The sequence below is a fragment of the Diadema antillarum genome, unplaced genomic scaffold, assembly GCF_040938485.1.
Source record: "Diadema antillarum isolate AM-2024a unplaced genomic scaffold, OU_Dant_1.0 scf00000045, whole genome shotgun sequence".
In the NCBI taxonomy this organism is placed as follows: domain Eukaryota; kingdom Metazoa; phylum Echinodermata; class Echinoidea; order Diadematoida; family Diadematidae; genus Diadema; species Diadema antillarum.
In genome coordinates this window covers 121060-144625 of record NW_027270934.1, presented here as the reverse complement: position 1 = coordinate 144625, position 23566 = coordinate 121060, and the positions used below count along the sequence as shown (strand labels likewise).

Genomic DNA, 23566 nt, shown 5'->3' with positions numbered 1-23566 from the left:
AAAGACCACACACAAATGATGAAATGTCAAGTTGAATCCTAGTAAGGTAAGCCTCCCTGTGAAAAAAATTGTGAAATTTACCTTCGTATTAAAATTATATGAACTATCTATTGAAAATGCACACAGATGTGCTGAGTGAAAGAGAGGAGACTATATATCTATGACAAATCATCAAATATTGGACCTCCCTATTTGATACATTTGATTATAAACAAACACAAAATTTGCCATACATGGTGTATGTCTACATTATTCTGACAAAATAACTAAGCACTGAGATAGGAGATATTTGTGTATGCAGTTTAGCTTTCCTCTATCATTTTTGTATCAAATAGTAGAATATAAGTGGTGCATTGTATGCTAGACATTATTATAAGCAGAATCACCTTCTCTGTGTGTTGAGTTTAGTAAAGCTGCAAGAGTTAAAGCTCTTCATGTACAGCACAGATACGTGTACACATCATTGAACATAGTAACAGATGGTAATGATGACGATAACATGAACCATCATGTATTTGTATTTCTTTGATATTCCACTGTCCAGAGACAGATGTATGGAAGCAGAGCATCCAGGAGCAGATTGAACAGGAGCTGGAGCGACGGGTTCGGGATGCCCTGGAGACCCCTCCCCTGGAACGTATGCGACGCAACCGATACCGTGCCCGCCTCCGTAAGCAGGAGCGACAGAAGAAAGAAGAGGAAAAAAGGTTAGAGCACATATTCCTCCTACTTTTTGCCAATTTTCACATCATTGGTCATTAAAGGGGATGGCTAGTAACCGATCAGTGGGAATGCTGAGGGATGATTGTTCTAATCCTTGTGGGATTCATTTAAGAGTACATTATATATTACTGTTGTGTGAAAATTATTTGCTTCAGAACGGTCTCATATCAAGTAATGTGCAGATTAATGCCCCGTCACTGACCAGGCATGCTAACCTGGAAACATTTTTTCTTGAATATGAGACCATTCTGAAGCAAATAATTTTCACACAACAATAGATATACGCGTGTATAATGTACTCTTAAAGGAATCCCACAAGGATTGGAACAATCATCCTCCAGCATTCCCACTGATTCCCACTGATTCCCACTGATCATTTACTAGCCATCCCCTTTAAATCACTATGATGAAAACCAGAGCATTTTCCCTGAACTGAAAATAAAATGCACCCTGTCAAGAAAAAGGAATTGGAGTCTTATTAAGGATAACTCTTTTTCCTAAATCTTCAGAAAAATATGGGCTTCCTCTTATCTGTTTTCAATTGCAATCATTCATCGTCTGGCATCCAACTTTGTCCGGTGTCTGTTGTGCAGCATATAGGGCCCCAAGGAGGGCTCCAAACCCCCCAAATTAAGGAATCTATTAAGATCTTTTGCTCCAGAAACAAAAATGATAGAGCTTAAGTTAAGGTACACATGAATAAATACACTGATAACTGTAGATTCAAGTTTATTCATGGTGGATCAATTTGGCCAAAATGTTACATTTAATTTCTTCTTTTTGAGAATGCATACTTTCATAGTAAATTTTTCTCCGATGCATGGGTGAGGGGGAGATAAATCTCAAAGATGAGCTAAAGTATGAGAGCGATGCACATACGTGCAACATGAGTAGGCAGCAGCTGCACATAAATGCCTTGCCTTCTATGTGTTCATGCATCCCCTTACAGTGTATGCATACTGAGCACATGCAAGCAGTATGATATCCAATAACAAGTTCAGCCACCAATTATATTGTCTCAAAACTCCCGATTGGCAAAATATCTTGCCCATGAAATATTTGACATTGGCTTTGATCTGAAAAGAGGTTTATAAGGTATATAGTTGGTAGAATAAATAATGGCAATGATTCATTTTGTCACAACCAAAATGAGATGGGAAAGAATTAACTCTAGACACTCTCACGCCTAGGCTAGACGCTTCCTCATTAGAATGATGTGATGATTTGAAATCCTCGGACTTACCATCAGTGATGCAACACAGACAAATTAAATGTGGTGCACGAGTCTGAGGATTTCAAACCGTCACATCATTCTACTGAGGAAGTGTCTCGCGTAGTTATAATAGTCTCTAGAAGTACTTTTCCATCTTATTTAGGTTGTGACAAAATGAAATATTTGCATTAGTAATTTGGCTCTAATTCCTTATGCTTTCCTTTGATATCTGATAATGATGAAATCAGATGTTTAAATCGGAAAATTCTTTTAAATTAACTGAAATGAAAACTCCAGACAGATATTTTTTCTTTTTTTGACACAGGTTTTAATATCGCCATTCATTGGGTACCTTGTATGATACGCTATGTTTCATCCTTTTTGTGTCGTTCCTCAAGTTAACTTTTAAGGCTTTCAATACATGTCTTCTATGACATGCCAAATTTTCAAACACACATTATTGAAAGTGAAAATATTTTTCATTGAAGTGAACTTGATGTATTACTGTAATTATGATGAATGGTTATCAGTTTATTCCATATGACCAAACACTGTATTTATGAGACAGAATCACTTTTAGATAACTGCTCTCCAACTACCAATCTCCAGCCTGCTAATTCTCATATCTTATGGCATTTCTTTCTAAAAGGTCTCTGAGTCTGCAAGATTGTGAAAGTCATGCCCAAGCCTTGCCATCTCTCAAAGAAAGGTACCAGTGGAACGATCTCAACTCTACCTTCACCTACTACAACAATGAGGAGGCGCCCTCGTGGTTTGAGCGTGAGATCAATGACAGACGATATAGGGAGTTTGGTGAGCATGTTGAAGGCTACTACACAGACATTAATGGAAACAAGGTCAAGTATGAGAATGGGGAAGAACCAGATGGTGGTAGTCCTCACCACTGGAGGCACTCACTGCCATCAGGCAGCACAGATGTGACTGTAACCAGGGGTGAGCACCTGACCCCCGTTGCCAGGGATGGTGTGAGTCGTATCAGCCAGGTGGATGAAGAGGAGCAAAGGGCAATCACACTGATTCGCAGAAAGACTTTCCACTGCTTCACACAGGCTGGATTCAAGGAGGCTGTCCGCAAGGGAAAACTGAAGCTCAAAAAGATAGCGGAAGGGAAGTATGTGGACAAGAATGGTGTGATACTGACTGCTGATGGACCCTTCTGGCCACCAGAGTGTGGACCCCTCTACCCAAAACCAGAGCACATTAGTGGAGTCCCTACTGCTGCTGAACCACTGTACAGTGATGGTAAGTCAACACAGGTCTACTTTGGAGTAAACCCTTGCAACTGCACGTTGAAAATTCTTGTAATCCTAGGAAAACTCCTTTGATTAGTGTCCTCAATATCACACTCTTAATGATGCATCAAAAACTTAACCAACACTTGAATATGAACTCTTAGAATATATTTTTATCTTTTTTTATCAGAACAGTTTCAGAAGGCAATCTTTTTTTTTTTTTTGGTACAAACTAGTGTCTCTAAACAGAGATATCAAAAGTTTGTATGAAGCATTAAAATTCTCCTTCCATTGATACCTTGTCTGTCAAATTATTCAGTGATGTCAAGTGTTTATTGCAGTTTATTGCTGTGATATCACTCTTGTTTTGATTGCAAGATATCGCTTCACAAAGTGCCCAGTGATAATTGGCACTGTGACACATAATCTTTTCTAATCCAGTCCTTCTTGAATGTCTGGTGTAACTAGGAGCCATTGCATGTATGGATGAGTATATGTCTCAGGGAAACCTGACAGATTGCAAGTGATCATAGTGACCAGCAGCTGCTAGAAGTCACAACACTTGACCATCCACCACTGCCTATTTGAACTGACCCGGTGGCTTATAGCATCCATCATTGTTTTGGGTCAATCCTTGTGGGTAGACTGACAAATATGACATGATCAGTTCCTACTAAGCCGTCTCAGATACAATGTAGTTAGAATATTAATCCATACGTCTTCATTAAGGTCTGCACCATCTTGTAGTATAGGCAGTAAGACTGTGTCTACCTGACAAATCAAGTAGTTTTGGCTCACGACTCAGTGAGCCTAGCTGAGCAGTGCTGTATGTCCTCTCTGCTAAAATGAAAAAGAAAACAAAAAACTTTCCCCTGGGATATAGGACATAAAATGTAGGTCCACTTTAGAATAGTGTTACATCTTTTGCACACAAAGATCCACCCCTTACATCTTGTCATATGAAGGGTACAGACCCGTGCAGCATTTTATCTGAAACACACACACCAGAACACAGACAACACAATTCCTACCAGTTGCCCAGGAATAGTCAGCTATTAAAGGTATGACCATATCACATTGTGTCATACAAATGAATGTGAAGTCCTGTCCTCTGTCGCTGGTGACGTGACCAATAGGACCAGGCCTTTCTGGAACCTGACAGGTACATCCTGTAGATGAGTGGACTACCTGAATCACCTGAATGGGAATTCAGACTGAGATTGTTGTATCAAGGAAAGAACGCCTTCCAGTTGATGTGACACTGGATGCTGCTTTTTTGGCAGCTGTAGCAGAAAAAGAAGATGGCTTCACAGAAGACATGGTGGACTTGAAGATGATCAAGGAGCAGGAGAAGAAAAATAGCTGCAGAAATGAACAGAAATTATACAAGGAAAGGACAAGGAAAGGAAAGACAATCTGTAAAGAGGAAGAAAGGCATTACAAACATCAACAGTCAGAGAAATTACAAACATATGAAATCCATCTCCCTGGACTGAGCATGATCAGTCTGTTGTGTGAAAATTTCCACCTTCACTGTTACATTTGTGATTTCTCTACATCAGAACCAAAGTTTTGGTCATCACTGGGACTTTGAAAAAGAGGAGTTGAATGATTTATGTTTTGTATTTGTAAAGAAGTTTTGAGAGCAGTTTGCCTAATGGTAAGGAATCCCAAATGTGACCCGCTACAACAAAAAGATCCTAAAGTCGCTGACGGGTAAGCTGAGAAAATCGAGTTTGAAGTCAGATCATCAAAATCCGTCAAAACGTTCGGATTTTTGTTTTTGACATAATTTTGTAGTTTAATGTATTTTCTATCATCTGCTAAAATTTCGAAGCTAAGTGATCAAAGGAAAGGCAAGAAAATAGCGTTTTTCTGGGCCATGATTTTCTGACTGTCAACGGAACAGAAATGTGTCTGAAGATTTGGATTTAGCGCTGCAGCTAGACTCCGCCCCTAGCAATGAGGGAGTGATCTCATTGGTCAGAGCGTGGCATCCTGGTTACTGATTGGTCGTGTGTGGACTGCTGGCGCTAAGCTTGAATGAACATGGTGGAGTTTGTTTGGAGCGTACCTTCTATTGTCAAACGGTGAAAACTGTCTTGCTTCCACTTGATCCTGATAGCGTCGGAAGGAAAACTTTGAAGGCGGTTTTCTCGAAACGCTGATTTCCTAAGCCACTCGACATGCGCTAATAAAATTGATATCTCCACAACTGAGTACTTTTATGAGTCATGTTATATATGACATTAAAGTGGAAGAGTAAGGGAATATGGGCATGTTAATTTTCAGAAAATTGTCCTCCCCTGACTTTCGGATCCTTTTGTTGCAGCAGGTCACAAATTTGTAAGGTACTTTGGACCCCAGAAAATTAGGTAAGATATTGTTGAATTTCTGTCTTGTGTCATCTTAGTTATCAAATTTTATTCAGAATAAGCAAGTTGTACAGCACAATTTTTAGACCAACTGTCACCTGAAACTGGGATGCTATGTTCTTTTCACATCTGAAGTAGGAGGAAAGGTGCCCTGACTGTGCATAACTTTGCCAGTAGAGGGCAGCATCATATAGGACCTCTGTAAGGGAAACCATTGGACAGGAGCAACAATGGAGAGGGGATTGACTTGAATGTAATGTTCCTCTGATAAAGTTTGGTGGGTGTCACTCAGTTCTCAGGAGGTTAAATCAACACTAGAACAATGCAAGTTGAACAATGATGACAATTTGAGCACTCATATTGCACTAGACAGTGGAATGATGAAAATTATACCAGAGAAAAAAATGGGAGCAATCTTGGAGTTTTTAGCTGCTTATTTTAGTGTCTTGTCTTTTTATGATTGGTGAGACCATATCTGATTTTTTCTTTTTTTCTGTACAGCTTATTTTCTCTTTAACATTGTTACGGAAGGAGTTGGCTCACAAAAGCCAAAACACACACACACACAAAAGAAAATAACAAAAATCCCCAACAAAATCCTGTGTGTTTACACACAAAACTAAGTATGCAGAATGCACACCTGCCATGTAACGCACTTGTTTTGCTGATTTTTTTTTCCCCAATTTTCTTTTCTGCTTTCATAAGTGGAAAGTGGTTACTTTTATTGCTGAAAATTGGAAGGTACAAGACCTGATAATGTCACCTGCAGGCATGCCTCTATGGATACTATTCAGCTACAAAATTTTTATGCCTCCGCCACGAAGTGGTGCCGGAGGCATTATGTTTTCGGGTTGTCCGTCCGTCCGTCCGTACGTCCGTCAGTTCGTAATGAATTTTGTGGACAGGGTAACTACCAAAACCTTTTGAGGTGTCCTAATGAAACTTGACATGTATGTGTATTAGGGGGTGAAGTTGTGCCTATCAACTTTTGGGTGCACATGCTCAAGGTCAAAGGTCAAAAGGTCAAGGTCAAATGCTTAAAATTTCACTATTTCCCCCATATCTATGCTATGCCTGAAGATATTTTCTTGAAACTTAGTGTGTACATGTATTACCAAATCAAGATTCTCTGGTGAAAGTTTGGGGTCATGAGGTCAAAAGGTCAAAGGTCAAAAGGTCAAGTAAAATGTTAAAATTTCACTTTTTTCTCTGTATCTTGGAAATTGTTCAAGGTATCTTCATGGAACATAGTATTTATGCATGTACTGACTGGCAGTGGTTATCTAGGGAATTTAGGGTTCAAGGGGTCAAAGGTCAGGGGTCAAAGGTCAAGGGCAATACTTCAAAATTTTACTATTTTCCTTATATTTATGCAATACCAGCAGGATTATTTTTTTTAACTTGGATGTTTGCATGTATAATGCAATAGAGATTCTCTGGGATTTTTTTTTTGCCAAGAAGGTCAAAGGTCAAGGGGTCAAAGATCAAGTGAAAGTGCTGAACTTACTTCTTTCTCCATATCTCGGAAGTGGCTCAAGTTATCTTGAAACTTAGTACATATTTATGTATGTTCTGCCTGACAGTGATTCTCTTATAAATCAAAGGCCAGATGAAAATGATAACAATTTACTGTTCAATACAGAAATTGCACTTTTTCTCCATACCTTGAAAATTACTCAGTGCATAAATTATGAAAGGGTCAAAGTCAAGTTAAAGTTCTTAACTCCCCAAATACATGCTCTCCTATTCATCCAATTAAACATAGGTCAAGGAAGGTAAACATTCAATACATTTGTGACAAACATGTCATTTTAATATTGCCAATTTTGTGAAAATGTAATCACACATTGTCCACATGTACTATAGACCTATTTAATAGGAGAATCATGCATCATGGCGGAGGCATACCAGTCGCCATAGCGACATTTCTAGTTTATAAATGTATGTAGATGTAAGCAAATATTTATGGAGTATATGATGCAGGGTAACAAATGATACCCCACACTGGAGGCATAGTATTGTTTGACAGTATGGTTCTTTCTTAGATTATGAGAAAAAAATCAAAGAGACACAAGAAATGTCTTCTCTCTTCTTCTTCAGTCTCCTTCCCTTTTTTGCAGTCTAGCCGAGATCTTCCTTGGTTGGATTATCTACCCCCTATAGCAGTTGTCAACAAACATGTTAAGAACAAACTCAAATACAGGCCGATCCATCTCAGTCCCTATTTAGATGTTTGTTTGTTACTGCCCGTTACAGAGGGAGAGGAACAGAGGTTTGATTTTGTGTGCTTCTAGGGATGCATTTAATATAGCATCTTGCCACAAGTGGTAGTTGCTAGACTTACAGTTTCTATGGTTGCAGCCAAGCAGTGACCAATCAGCTGTGGTTATTTCAATCAATGCTAGGTAATTGAACTGAATCATTATCACAGTGATTGCTAGTCTCATACAATAACACACATCCGTGATGTCTGATCTCGAATTGATTGTATTTCATTAATTCAAGTGAGTATTAAAAGCAAAGCCCAGATCTGCCTCTGGTTTTTATTCGGACACCTTTCTGTGAGGGAAATTCTTCCTCTAAATTTTTCAAGGCAACTTGATTAGAAGAGCCATGAGCTACAGTTGTAGACACAAGAAAAATTCACTAATGCTGTACTAAAAAAAAAGAAGAAGAAAAAAAAACCACTATTCTGAAATGCAAAATAAAGCCATTCCATGCTATTCATGACAGCATATCATTTATAGAAATTATGGATCAATATCAACAGCAATAACAAAAAGGAAAACAGCAAAATGATTTGTAAGAATATCTCCCTTTTACAATAGAGCTTATAGAAGTTATGGTCCAAACTGTGTGGTTGAGTGGGGGCAGTGTGTCCCAGATATCTGTAGTCTTGATAGTTTTCTAGCCCTCAGGACAGACGACAAAACCCAGGGAGTAGTAAAACGGGGGCGTTCTTTTGTCACTGGTGGGTGTATTCTTTTCTGCTCTGCTCCCTAAAGACTTCTTGTCATCATTGTGGCCATGAATGCGCAGACAGCCCACACTACCTGTAGAAGCAATGGGTTGGCAAACAAACAGTATGAAATGTTTAGTTGTAGTGCTTCTTCTGAGGGTACAGGATCATAGCAACCTCCATGCTCTCAACAACTTTCAGCAGAAGGTATCACCAAGCATTGTTCTAGCATGGATGATATAGATTCAAGTTCCAAAGCAGAGATCATAATTGGTGGAAAGGAAGAAACATGTATCTCTTTATTATCTGACCATTTGTAGGTATTCCCTTTATTTCTGAAAGCAGCCTCCACATGCTTTTAGTTTGTGGGCTTTGTTTTTTCTCCTTCAAAAGGAGTTCTGCATGATCACTCAACATGATTTCATACTTTATCAATCCATCACAAGGACGTACTGTGTTTTCACCCATCAGAAAGGAAACAAATTATCGTGAATCACATGCTTTCTTTTTTTTAGTTATGCATTAACCAGAAATGGGATCATCTTTTGCATTAGTTTACCAGCATTTCTTTAGTCTAATAAATGGCTATTTCACATCAAGATTTCCAGGTAAACAGTCCTCAGGTGAAGACCACTTACCTTTTGACTTTGTAACAATAATAAGTGGTATTAGGTCTACAGGTAGTTGTTGGTTAATCCCGTATCTTCTTCTTCTGTGATATCGTATGACATATGCGTAGTAAGTCCAGGCTTCCAAGCCAGGCTTGGGTGTCGTCCGTTGTGTCTTTAATCCCATCACTTGTTTTATACCAACCAATGTTTGAGGAGAATATATATCTAAATCTGATGTCATAGAGGTTACGTACTATATTATGTAAGCTCCTTTTTTACTTTCTCCATCCTTCTACAAGGATAGTGTGCATTTCTATTGCATCACTTGTCAGATTTCACTGAGGTTTGCATGGCCGTGGTAGAGAATAACAACACACAATTGTGATATGGAAAGGCATTGAAGACACAGTTTTTGAATTGGAGAAAAAAGAGGAGTGTACAAGGACATTCACAAGGGGAGTGGATGGCCCTTTTTGAGGCATGAAACTTTTACGAAATGAGGGCTGTGAAAAATTATGAGTATACTACATACTGGATTGTGTAAACAAGACTTTTGCAAATCAGTCATGGCTTCTCGTAAAGTTTGCAAAAATTTCATGCATGCAAAATTTGGGTTTACAGTATTCATACTTTTGCAGTCAATGATAGCACAAGGTTGTCAATACCATGTTATCTACTAAGAGAAGGAAAGATGCCAGAAGCTGCAAATGCACTGATGTGGATACAATATATTGCATTTATTCAATATACCTGTGTATGTGTATGTGTATACTTATGTGTGTGTGTGTGTGTGTGTGTGTGTGTGTATGTGTGTGTGTATGTGTATGTGTATGTGTATGTGTATGCATCACAAATGCATATATGTATGTGTATGTGTACCTAGTGTGTTGTTTGTTGTGTATATCCATTGATACCCGTTTATCCCCCACATTCCTTTAGTCACAGGGTGTGTGATGTTACAATGTAACTCACCAAACAATATACCTTCAGCATTTTAACAGCATGAACAAGACTACTGACAGTGGAGACTACAGCTTCTTGCATTCAAATCTGTCACTTATGCATACACTTCATTAAATGGCTTGTGATTGATGGAATACAAATTAGAAATTCAAAATTGTCAGTCACCCTATGAATAAAAATAATTTATATTTCTAGGTCATCTATGGTATAGAATATGGTATCCAAATGAATCAAGAATACAGTAGATAACATGAGTCATGACTATATGCAATCTATTTTGTCTTTATTTACATTGAGGCCCTAGCACCATGACTATACCATTTCTTTAAAACGTATCATGTGTTTTTGTGGGATACACTTAAAGCAGATGAATGCAGCACGGCGGAACTGATGTATTTTTAGTTCTGCCATTTTCTGCACCTGACTTTCTCGCCATGACCTCGGGTGTCATCGTTTTCTGTGCTTTTGAAGCTTTTCTTTTGGAAGTCTGTCAAGCATGGAAACTGTATTGAGATGTGTTACTGACTGGCATGGTAACTATTGTTTGCGTGTAACCCTCCAGATAAGGTGCACCTGTGTATTAAAAAGGCAGCCATGAGTGGATCAGTAGATTCATTCAATCCATGCTGATGGTAGGAATTCCTGGCATTGGATTTGTCTTTACTTGCTGTCATTTACATTGCTTTGACATCAGACCAGGACAGAGATTCCGCCTCTTACCTTGGGTAGTCTAGCTCTCTTTTGTTTTTGTCACAAGCCATTTGGTTGTCATCTGGTACTCTCTTTTTTTTTTCCTGAAAAAAAAATTTTCTTTTCTTTGATTCCACTGTTGAAGTCTTGGGATGCTGTGGGACAAAAAGAACAAAAAAATCTTTCAGTATTCTGATTATTTGTCTTCACATCTCTTATTTTGTATGCATTTGTGGCTTTTATTTATAAGATTCATTCGAGAAAATTATGTTATGTAAAATATAAATCACTATTATTTAATATAAAACAGGGAAGAGGTTTTAAATCACCTTTAAGATAGTTACTCTGTCTCTAAGTTTACAGTGGTAATACAATTCGTCGGCTGAGAATGGTAAGAGCGTTAAGGTGCTTGAAACACTGGCTTTAGTGGCAACTTAACGCCGTTATCATTCTCAGTCGACGAATTGTTCCCTTTTAAAAGGGTATGCTACGGGAACCTGTGATTTGCCTCTGCTAAAGGTTATTTTCCCAGAGTTTAATGAATATATTATCAAGTATGCATTGAAATGGTTTCTGAGAAACATACTGTTAGAACCAGTACATTCCTTTTATCTGAGTCTCCTTGGAGAAGAGACTAATACACATATACTCATTTCATCATAATTGTAAAGTATGCATAGCAGAGAGAATAGAATTGTTGAACATGTGCCTTTAATAGGCTCTATGAACTTAAGTTTAGAAACCATAGTAGGCAACTGTCTGGTAGATGATATATCCACACATGTACCTTTTTTAATGAGATTAAAAACATAACACCATGTCCTTCATTCTACAGAATCCTTATATTGTTCCTCCTCTTTCCGAAATTTAAAACTTGGGTCATTACGCAGAAGGAAACAAACACTCTATTTACTCCCAGGGAATCTAAAAAGAGGGGAGTACTTTGCACCCAAATAATAGCCTCCTTTTGAATGGGGGCCTGGTCCTGTATCTAATGCCACCAAGACCCCACATGGACTGATACACTCCCGCTGCTGTCACTTTTACGCTCTGCTGCATCAGAGTAACACTGAAGTTCTGGGTGCTGCGATGTACCCATATACTGTGGATCGCAGAACCAAAGTCAAGAGAGCAGTGTGGGACTCCTGTACTACATTATTCTTGGAGATTTTCTTTTAATGTGTTGGAATACTTCACAGGATTTACTGATGCTGTTTTTATTTGGCATGCCACTCGTTCATGGTCTGCATGTACTTCAAGGATCAGTTCTCTTCTTGTTCTGCATTTTGTGATGATACATTGTGTTTGTGCTTGGCTGTTGAGATGTTCTCCAGGAAATCCTAGTGTTTTGGCCAAGGTTTGGTGTGAACATTTTGTGATTGTTGTGGGTAGTTTTGTTGGGCATATTTTGCTAAATTTGCATTCCTCCTTCTCTAAAATATCTACTGTAAAAGTGAAAATTTTCACGGTGTTGAAATTTTCGCGCATTTCGCACAACCAGAAACTAGCGTGAAAATAAAAGCACGCGAATATCTTTGCTTGCCATATGTTCCTGTGCGTGATGTCTTGATTCCGCTGATTCAAAAACATGCGAAACTCTTCTTACCCCGCCAAGCGCGAAAAATTAGTCGCGTGAAAATATCCACTTTAACAGTATCTCAAGTAGCAATTCCAGTTGCATACTCCTATACTAGTAAACTGTCAATATAGTGTGATAGGTCTGCCAGTGGAATTTAAAGGACAAGTTCACCTTCATAAACATAAGGATTGAGAGAATGTAGCAATATTAGTAGAACACATCATTGAAAGTTTGAGGAAAATCAGACAATCCGTTCAAAAGTTATGAATTTTTGAAGTTTTTGTGCAGTACCCGCTGGATGAGAAGACTACTGCAGTGTATGAATAACTTAGATGTCACATGCGTACAACAATATAAGGAAAATATAAAGAGAATTTCACAAAATTCCATCTTTTGAAAAAAGTACAAATTCCCCTGACTCGTTACCGATAAATGTTATGGGTAATATTATTCCCCCTGCCTTTAGAAAGAGGCAAGTCAATTGCTCTTTTATTATGCGAAAAAAGTGAAAATATGTTGAATATTCTTTTATATTTTCTTTATTCTGTTGTACGCATATGACTCACAAGCTGTAGTAGTCTCCTCATCCAGCGGTTCCAACACAAAAATTTAAAAAATTAATAACTTTTGCATCGATTGTCCGATTTTCCTCAAACTTTCACTGATGTGTTCTACTAATATTGTTGCATTTTCTCAATCCTTATGTTTATGAAGGTGAACTTGTCCTTTAAACAGCATGCACAATGTCCTTGAATACATTTTCCTAGTTTCAGGGAAAAAAATCAAACTGCACTTTCCATGTAATCATCTGTAAGTTACCAAGGGTCATCATTTGACAAGTGTAAAACTGCTACAGTTGTAGTAAAGAGTTATAGTAAAGCTCATCGACAAGGCATTGCAGAGGACTCCTGACAGTCACATTCTTGATGTAACCAAGCGTACCTTGGGATTAAATTTTGTCAATCTGGAGGGCTTGCCATATTTTCTACTTTCAGGAATCAATGCCATGAATTGTACCATAAAGTATTTGTCTCAAAACAGTACAGCTTGAGTGGTGAGCTTCACATGTTGAAATAGCTAGACTCATTGCATTATATTGAAATTCAATGAAGATTGGGCTGAAGAAACCACAGCTACTCTGCGTGCTGAAATTCAGTGGGTAAATTATGTGTAGAGGTCAATAAATTAGTATGCCACATTTATAGTGCATATTTTCAATGTTTCTTTCTTTTCCGTTGTTGTTTTTTTTTTATAAATTGCATATTATAACTATAAGTTGGAATCATTTAGGAACTGCAGGTGTTCAGTAACTGGCTATGTAGAGGAAAATGATCATAGATATGGTCATAAAGTTTTGCATCAGTAAACCCCACTTTATTTTATATATACTGGTATATGAAGTGCAGTGCATGGTATCTACCATACTTCTAAATGATTCTGGCTTCAATGTTCTTTTCCCATAAAAGAAGAAATGAGATAAACATCGTTGGCGTGTGTTGTTAGAATATATAGTGTTTACCAACAATGTTTACCAACAGTAGATTTCAAAACATGCAAGGTAATGTATGGCCTACCAGTTTAGTACACTATCAGGTCTTAAAATACAAGTCCATGTATGCAGAAGGATCTACTGTATCAAAGTTTATTTGGTGCCAATTTGAGCTTTGCAATGGAGCAAACCTTGTTAGTGTACATGAAATCCATGTTACAAAAAAGAAAGCATTTTGTGTACAGGCAATGATTTCACTTTGAGTTGGACATTTCTGATAATAACTCAATATAAACACAGAGAAATGCAATGCAATGTGAATATATTAGCAGCCATAGAAATGATGAAAATTCTTGCAGCCTACCAGGTTATTACTATATATATATATAGATGATAAGCTCTCATAAATTACATGTAGTATAACTTGCAAAATTTGTGTCCTTGTTGCTATATCAGAAGTAGCTCATTTTCACAGAATTTGTTGCTGTCTCTCTCTCTCTCTCTCAAAAAAAGAAAAAGAATGAGCAGGTTCAATTGTATTGTTAACTCTAATGCAACGATAATACATACAAGATATTGTGCACAGAACCTGTAACTATGCAGGAGGAAAACAGATAGAGACCGATTTGCAGATTTCAATCACATAAAAAGTAAAACAAAATGAACATGTGGTTTTAGTTTTTTGTCAGTATTCGGGGGGTGGGTTAAAAAAGAAGAAGAAAATAACAGGCAGCAGAAGCAACAGCTGAGGCTTGTAGAGCCAACCTGGTTACTTAAATGCTTTTTTGTTTATTTGTCAATCATGACTATATCCCACAAAAGTTACAGTTGGGACTGTCATACGGCTCAAGTCAGTAGTTTGGCCACAATAGATGAGTTATTGTGCTGCTTCTCCAAGGAATGCAAGTCACCATCATTGACAATTGATCTGCAGTACGAAATCAGCTCCTCCTCGCTCAAAATCAATTTCTCTTTCTCCGCTTCCTTCAGCTTGTATTGTAACAATTCAATAAGTTCTTTGTTCCAGAGTTTGAGTAATCCACATCCTAACTCTTTCCCAGTAAGGCTTCTATTTTACCATTCTCTCTCCACCCTCTTCTCTTCTTCACAGCCTACAGCTTTTTTTTTTTTCTGTCTTTCTCACAAACAACCTGTTACTTTCCCATAATTGGGGAGTTAACCATAGAGGTAACTGGATGATGTACCTTGCACTGGACATAATACAAATCAGTAATGGAGGACATTTTTGACATTCTTTCTGTATTATTTGGTGTTTCTTTTCGTCTATGTAAATTACAGAATATGCAGTTCCAAAGATCTCATCATTATCATGTAGTCTGGTGTTTCAATCATCATTTTGCATTCCATGTATCTGCAGTGTGTCTAATTTTGAAAAAAAAAAGTGGCAAAATAAGAAATATGATTAATGCTTCCCATTAGGATAAACTAAATCTTGTTTGATTCTGTGAAGTTTCAGTCATACCACAGTTGGAGGTGACCAGTGCTTAGAAGTTACAAATTTTATGATAGTGTTTTAGCCCCCTCTTTCCAAAAGAATGCAGCCAATGTTGTTAGCCCTTGAATGTAGGGCATCTTGAAGGCCCTCATGTATATCATTTTTTTCTTCTTTTTTTTTTTGTAGTAGAGGTTCATCAAGCATAATATAATCACACAGAACTTTAAATACAGCACTTTTTATTTTTACTTCTGACATGACAGGAAAGGTTGCCTTTTGCCTGTATCTCATATCAATTCATAATCAAAGAGGTACAAATGTACACTATGTTCATCCAATAGTTGTATTGCAAGTTCTGGCTTTGCCCTTCCAGAACCACTGTCTTGTTTAGTCCATTACTATGACTAGTTGCATCTTTAACTTCCCTTAACAAGAATAAAAGATAGCAGTCCTGTCAGACACACATTTATGAGTATTTATCACGTCAATTGGAAGTAAATATAATGCCTTCCAATAAAAGATAAGGTACGTCTAAAATCATGAGATGATCGGTATTAAACAAAGCTCCATTCATGCATGGATACTGAAATCAGCTGTGCAGTGTGTCTTCTCAAATTTGTTTGTTTTTTTCTTCATCTCATTGTCAATCGTTTCTGTGTGGGGCCTATTTCTTTCTTTTTTTTTCTTTTTAAGTACCTTCATATTCTTTGCATCCAGGAGTTCTTGACCCCTCAACCTCTTATGAACTCTGTTCTTGCTTAGGTTGCATTCTCTCTCAGGTTGAAATTTGTCCATTCAGCCATTACAATAGGCCATATTGATTTCCTTTTCCTATGTCAAATGGCTCCCTATTGAACTGCTAATAAGAGCAGGGCATATTGACATTGTAGTGACTTTTAAGTTGTGTTGTTTTCAACATATTTCCCTCTCAAAATAGCAACCGCTGTTGTCATTTACAATTGTACATAGCCAGATTATGGCCAGGAACCATAGACCTTTGCAATTTGTTTCATTGATTCTGTTCAAGAGATAACCATGACTGTGTGCTCTACTTAATGTTTCAATTTTATCAGTGAAGTATTAAGTCATTTTCCTGCAAAGTCAGTCTTGTAGCTTGGAATCCATATACCCTAATGTGAAATGAGAAACATGTGTTTGCCAACTAGAATACGCTATTGACATCATCATAAACCAAAGTGAATGCAAGGGAATGAGACTTCCAAACTAACTGCAGAAAGATATTGGTTGTAAATCTTTGATACAAGGGGGGGGGGGGAGAGAAAACATTGATTTAGTGAAGACATTGATCTTAAGTCTATTCTGTTTTACCTCTTGGACAAGACGCCACAAATTATAGTGTTCAAAGCGTAAAACATGTATCAAGAACAGGCGTAAAGTTCATATTTGCATTTTGATACTCATGTTGAACATTTAAACATAAATTTATTCATGATGTGGCATACCAATACCTGAAGCAAAGACGGTTAAACATTAATAAGTACTTTGAATTTACTATGTCTTTATGGGATGCTTTTTGTGGCAGATGAAACATTATTCTTTTCTTTTTTTATAATGGAAGGAAATGAACTTGTAGCAAATTGAACAGGCAATATGCAAGTTAAAGGGGAAGGCTAGTAACTGATCAGTGGGAATCAGTGGAAATGCTGGGAGATGATTGTTCCAATCCTTATGGGATTCATTCAAGAGTTCATTGTTTTTACTATTGTTGTGTGAAAATGATTTGCTTCAGAACAGTCTCATATTCAAGTAATGTGCAGATTAATGCTCCGTCACTGACCAGGGACGCTAACCTGGAAGCATTAAACTGCACATTACTTGAATATGAGACTGTTCTGAAGCAAATCATTTTCACACAACAATAGATATACAATGAACTCTTGAATGAATCCCATAAGGATTGGAACAATCATCTCTCAGCATTTCCACTGATTCCCACTGATCAGTTACTAGCCTTCCCCTTTAATCTGCCTACTCTTCATGTACTATTGCTAAGCAAAGTGGCATAAACATACTTTTATGAGCAGGTACATAAAGTACTTGATGATCTACTGTAAGACATAGATTTTCCCTTTGGTTTTCATATCAAATAGATAAAAACTTCAAGCACACATCTTTAGATAGATATTAGTAACTTGACAAAAAATGGGCTTCCTGCAAAGAGGCATTTTTACATGCAAAATGGCTTGATAGACATACAGACATTTTAGGCTATTAAATGGATGGAATAATTTGAATTGTGACAGTTCATGCAAATTGTCATTTTGGCTTGTAGGTTTTTTGAAAGGATGTGATTTGTATCTATAGAATTAAACATGTCACATTCTGATACACAGCAGTATACATGATCTGCAAATGAAATGGAAATACTTGCATCATATTGCAGGTTACATACAGGTCTTCTGAAAGAGGTCAGTCTGTCTACATGTGCAGATTTCATCCATGGTTAACAATGGCACAATGCAAGGATATACTTACATTTTGTGGTCATTAAACCTGAGCATCATATTTCTGTTGCTCCATTATTTCCTGTAAGAGAGAAAGAGTAGATAGACTTCTATTGTGTTCATACAGTATGAGTCTGTTTTCACAGATGCTCCATCTCCTCATGTTTCAGAAGCAGCAATTAGAAATTTAATCAACCATTAGTCAACAAAGCCTTAATGACTGCATGACCAGAGTTACAGATTCTATCCACAGATAGGTGCATGGTGTTTCCCTTTGTTGGCTTACTTACAGTAATCATATGCTCTCTTTGTTTTCTGTTTTCTCTTTTCTCATGATTGATTCTTCTCTCTCTCTCTCTCTCTCTTTCTCTCTCTCTCGCTTTCTCCTGTTTTGTGTGTTTTCTTGTGATGGCTTTAGGAAGTATTTTTTAAATGAACATGACAGTGGTAATTGGTCAAAGGTCACTGTAAGTTGGGTTGAAATAATAGCATTCTACCTATTTCTATGGTCATTACTGCAGTTTGGGATGCCTATCTGTAATATTATTTGGTGAAAAGGATACAGTCTTAAACTAATCAACAATTACCTGAAATGACAGTACTTAACAAAAGGCTGTGGTTCACAAAACAGTTACCTACATATAATGTAATTTTCTGGCATTAAACTCCACTAGTTATAAGTCCAGTACCAATAATAATGGTATTATTTGATGTAATGGATAGAAATGTGTTGGAAATTATTTCCTTTTTGTAGACAGGGTTAAAAATCAATCCTGTGTCTATGATCATAATCAAGGGGACATTTCATTTCATGAAGCGTTTTGTCTGATGAATTTGTCAGACAAGTTTGCTCTCAGCCAATCAGATTCAAGGATTTCAGTAGCTTATAAGTGTATCAGACGAAAATATCTGACAAAATGCTTCATGAAATGCCCCCCGTGCTCTGCAGTTTAAGACTTCATGAAATTGCTATGAGTTCATATTTTCTAATCAAAAGTAATTAGATCTTTACTTTTTTCTTTACATCATACTTCCATAATCTGAAGACTAATTAGTAATATACTCTGCTATCAAGTATATGTATGTGTGCATGTTTCCTTGGTAGGGCCTTTCTTTCTTTCTTTCTTTCTTTCTTTTTCCTTTTTATCATTTGTGTCAACCCAATACTTCTCAGGGTATGTATAAGTTATATTATAAAATCATGACTTGTTGAACTTTGGAGCATAGTGCGTAGGTCAGAATGTTTTAAGAGAGCTTTCTCTAATGTGATGTATTGCTGCTCTTTCCTCCCAATATCTACAATAGGCTGCTCCTTTATTTACTACTTGAAATGATTCTGAGCGATATGTTGTATTCTGATTACAAGGAAGTGTAGAATTAATGTGGTTGGGAATTGTCCCTTCATCTAGTTGTACATGTTGTCATGGTGTGCAGGCTTATGACAAACAAGCTGAGTGTCTGTTCATTCAATACTGGCTAAGAGTCAACAAGATTACACTAATGCTTCTGTCTTCCAGTTATACTGAGCCTCCTCACTACGGATTACTCAGATTATACAAGAAATCAACTCACCAGATTGTATTGAGTCTTGCTCTGGCCTCTTGAAGTGTTACTGAATGGGTTAGTTTGATGGACACACAATCTTGTGTTACTTAGTCCTCCCTGGAGTAGCTGTGGACACCTGGAAGACGATGTGAACAGTGATGTAGTCTTGGTTCAATCTCATGCAGAGGAACAAATAGGGATTGTTTTGCATGCATCAGTTGGTCAGAGTTTGTATATTGACAGCAGCAGTGATATGTGATGTGGCTGCCTTATGAAGACACTATCACACTGGGAGATATGAGCAGCAATTCCAAATAAACAGACTGAGAAATATGGGAGGCATTCAAGGCAAACTTGATGGAACAGCGTTGTCATGACGCGGACAGAAACCCCCCACTCCCGTAGTAGCAGTGGCACAGTCACGCCATCTCGGTTCCCATTCTATCGCTTCCTCCCCCCACTCACTTCACCACCTCCCATCTCAGCTGCCCCATCACGCCCTTACTTTCGGGAGGAGCACTTTGGCAGCCAGACCTACACCTCCTTTGATACCCATCGGTTTTGGGTCCATGGACCTCACTGGCCCATATACTACCTTGGCGAAATTCTGCCAACACCAAAGCATGTGTTCAAAACACCGAAGCAACCTGAACCACTTTGGCAGTATGGTAGGTTTTTGGCAAGGGTTGTGTGAATCTTTGCTGTTCTCTTTGCTGCTCCACTGTCATAGACTTCATTTAATAATCCATGTTTGTTATCACTCAACAGATTCTCTGCTTGTGTTTGATTCTCACTCTATGTTGGTATCAAGTCTCCAAAATGATGTTTCTATTTTGTGATTTTACACAGTTGTCAGTATCACTTCTCTGAATATAGTGATGGCAAAGATTAAAGGCTAAGCCCTTTTATCAACTTTTTTCCTTTCTTTTTGAAAGCATTATAGAACAGCTTTAGAATATGGGGCTCTGTCCGTTGTGCACTTCATAAAAGTTAACTACATGGCAACACTCCACCTTAATCTTCGCATACCTCAAACTCTGCCTCACTGCTCCTTGATGTTCTCTTCATTGATAGTCTCTCATGATGGAAGGACAATCCACACCCAGCGCACAAAATGGTACAGGCCATGGGAAGGGGCACAGAATGTGTTTGACTCTGAGAGGACCTCCAAAGGGACCATTCCACACACCGTACCAGAGGGGTGCTGCCCTAGCCTCGTCTTTGAGTCTCGCTTTGAAAGTGGCAACCTCAGGCAGGCTAGAAGAATGTGAGTAGAAACATGATGTGTGTAATTTCAGAACTGCCATATCTTGGTGATATGCCCATGAGATTTCGAAAGTACCTTAATCACTTAACCTCTTGACTCACAATGAAAGAATCTCCTCACTCTTTCCTTTCTTTTCTTCAATGAAGAGTTGTAGTGTGACGTACATTGTAGGATAGAACTTTATCGTGCATAATTATGATACACATTCATCCACGACTAAACCAACTTAACAATCTTTGCTGGCTTTATGATAACACAAATCACCTATATTTTACTTTTGTCTGACGTGAATTATGGCTAGCATAATTTTTTCCCCCTCAAAGGATGCTAATTTGAGTCTGCTGCATTATTTTAGGATACTAAGCTATCTAATCTCTCTTGCTTCATTCATTACCTTTTCCCTACAATGAAGTGGCCAATTTGAGTATGACCTGGTTCTGAAGACAGATCTATACACCAGCCGACACACCCAGTGGTTCTACTTTCGAGTCCAGAAGATGATACCAGGTGTCACCTACAAGTTTAACATCATCAACCTGCTGAAGAAGGACAGTCTGTACAACCATGGTGAGTACTGGGAAATTTCTATTCTCTACCTTTTCTCATGATTCTCATGATTCCTGTTTAAAATCAGTAGAAACTTTCATTTACACATTCTTGTAATTCACATTAAAAGCCCTGTACAGATGGTAATATCTACTTGCTCTCTGATTGGAAGGGAAAATCTAAAGCTGCTTAAGTTCAGCTGACCAACTTAGAGTCATAACACAAGTGACCATGAAGTATAGTTGTTTTATGATGATTTCTTGCATCTAGAGGCAAGTTCTTTTAATTTTCAAAACAAAGTAGTGTACTGCCTATAACCTGGATTCCAATGCCAAGAGGCTGCAGCATGTTTCCCCTTTTTCCATTTTGACCTTTGACAGGGATAGGAAGAAGTATATTGGAGTTAAGCTTTGTGAGGTAGAGTGATATTTTTTCATTGGGATCTGAAATCGCAGACATCTCTCATGTATTGAGCTACTGAGCAGTGTACAAAAGCTGACAGTATGCAATTTGAACCTCATTTTTATCACTATATTATTATTGTTATTGTGGTCTTTCCCAGTATTGGCAATTCTGTTTGATGGTGTTCCACTGTACAGTGCTATAACAGTGTTGTTTTTGTAACATTCTAAATGAATCATCTCTACTAGACACATACACGTGTATAGCAGTTCATATGGACTCTCACAGTATATTGTTCAGAGAGCCAGTAATTTTATCCATTTCTTTGGATGTGATTTGTGCAGGCATGCGACCTCTGATGTACTCTGAAAAGGAAGTGGCATCGAGTGGTGTAGGATGGGTGCGTACTGGTCATCATATCATCTACAACAGGAGCTGTGGATTCAACCGCAATGGTCTGCTGCACCCTGAGCTCACATACTACGTCTTAGAGTGGCAGATGGTAAGAATTCTAGTCTAATTTACTGTCATTTTCTCTGTCTGCTTGTGTTACTTCAGAAGTTTTTCTCCCGTATCATCCCCTGCCACCATTTTTAGCTCACCTGAGCCGAAGGCTCAAGTGAGCTATTGCGATCGCTCTTCGTCCGGCGTGCGTCGTGGGTCGTCCGTCGTGCATAAACTTTTTACATTTTCATCTTCTTCTTGAGAACCCCATGACCGATTTTCACCAAACTTGGCAGGTAGCATCCCTAGGAGGATAGGATCTCAATTTGTTCAAATGGGCACCATGATCCACCTGGGGGGCCACAGGGGGCCCAAACACCCTAAAATTAAGGAATCTTTAAAAATCTTCTTCTCTAGAACTAGAAGTGATAGGGCTTAGTTGATACTGTGAGTAAGTGCATTGATGACTGCAGTTTCAATTTTGTTCATGGGGGAATCAGGGGTGCCCCCCTTGGGACCCAGGGGAGGGATCCTAATGGGGCCTAAATTGTACATTTTCATATTCACTTTGAGATCGCCATGTCTGATTTTCACCAAACTTGGTAGGTAGCATCCCTAGGGGGATAGGATCTCAATTTATTCAAATGAGCACCATGGCCTTCTTGGGGAGCCCCCAGGGGGCCCAAACCCCCTAAAATTAAGGAATCTTTAAAAATCTTTTCTAGAACCAGAAGTGATAGGGCTTAGATAATACTATGAGTTAGTACATTGATGACTGTAGTTTCAAGTTTGTTCATGGGGGTGGCAGAATCAGGGGTGCCCCCCCTTGGGACCAAGAAGAGGGGATGGGGAGGAGTCCTACAGTTGTAATAGAGCCTGAATTGTACATGTTCATGTTCTTCTTGAAAACCTCATGATGAATTTTGACCAAACTTAGCAGGTAGCATCCCTAGGGGGATAGAATCTCAATTCCTTCAAATGGGCACCATGTCCCTCTTTGGGGGCCCCTAGGCCCCCCCCCCCCCCACATTAAGGAATATTTAAAATCTTCTACTCTAGAACCAGAAATGATAAAGCAAAGTTAATACCATGAGTTTGTACATTGATGACTTTAGTTCCAAGTTTGTTCATTGCAGATCCAGGGCTGCCTGCCCCCCCCCCCCCCCCTGGAGTTGAGGGGGGGGGTGGGGGGGGGGGGTGAGATCCATATGCAGACCTAAGTTTCCAATGTTCTCAGGTAAGAGTGTGCAAGAATGCATGGAAGGTGAAATTGCAATACTCAGGTGAGCGCGTGACCCCCTGGTCTCTTGTTTAATCTAGAGGTCAGTACTGCCACATCCTTATTTACTGTTTTTATTGAATAGCAAACATCAACAATCTTAATTCTGAACAATTAACTGACAATTGTATGCACAGACATGATATTTCACTCCAAAACCAACAAAGATTTGCTGTACGAGATATTGCAGTTTGGGTTAGATTTTGGAAGAAGAGATTCTTTGCTATCAAATGACATGCAATTTTCAATATAAGAATGGGATTTTTTTCCACCTTGAGTAAATGATAAAAATATGATCTCTTGTAAT

The 23566-nt window shown here is 38.3% G+C and overlaps 1 protein-coding gene across 1 annotated transcript in view; it reads left to right on the top strand.

The window, feature by feature from the left end:
* Positions 1 to 23566, top strand: part of LOC139714016 (uncharacterized) — a 99865-nt gene that overhangs the window by 38306 nt on the left and 37993 nt on the right. The window contains exons 6-10 of the mRNA XM_071625746.1: positions 545 to 707; positions 2586 to 3199; positions 20396 to 20588; positions 21001 to 21155; positions 21881 to 22038. Of these exons, the coding sequence (XP_071481847.1) occupies positions 545 to 707; positions 2586 to 3199; positions 20396 to 20588; positions 21001 to 21155; positions 21881 to 22038 (1283 nt within the window). The remainder of the gene's footprint in view (positions 1 to 544; positions 708 to 2585; positions 3200 to 20395; positions 20589 to 21000; positions 21156 to 21880; positions 22039 to 23566) is intronic.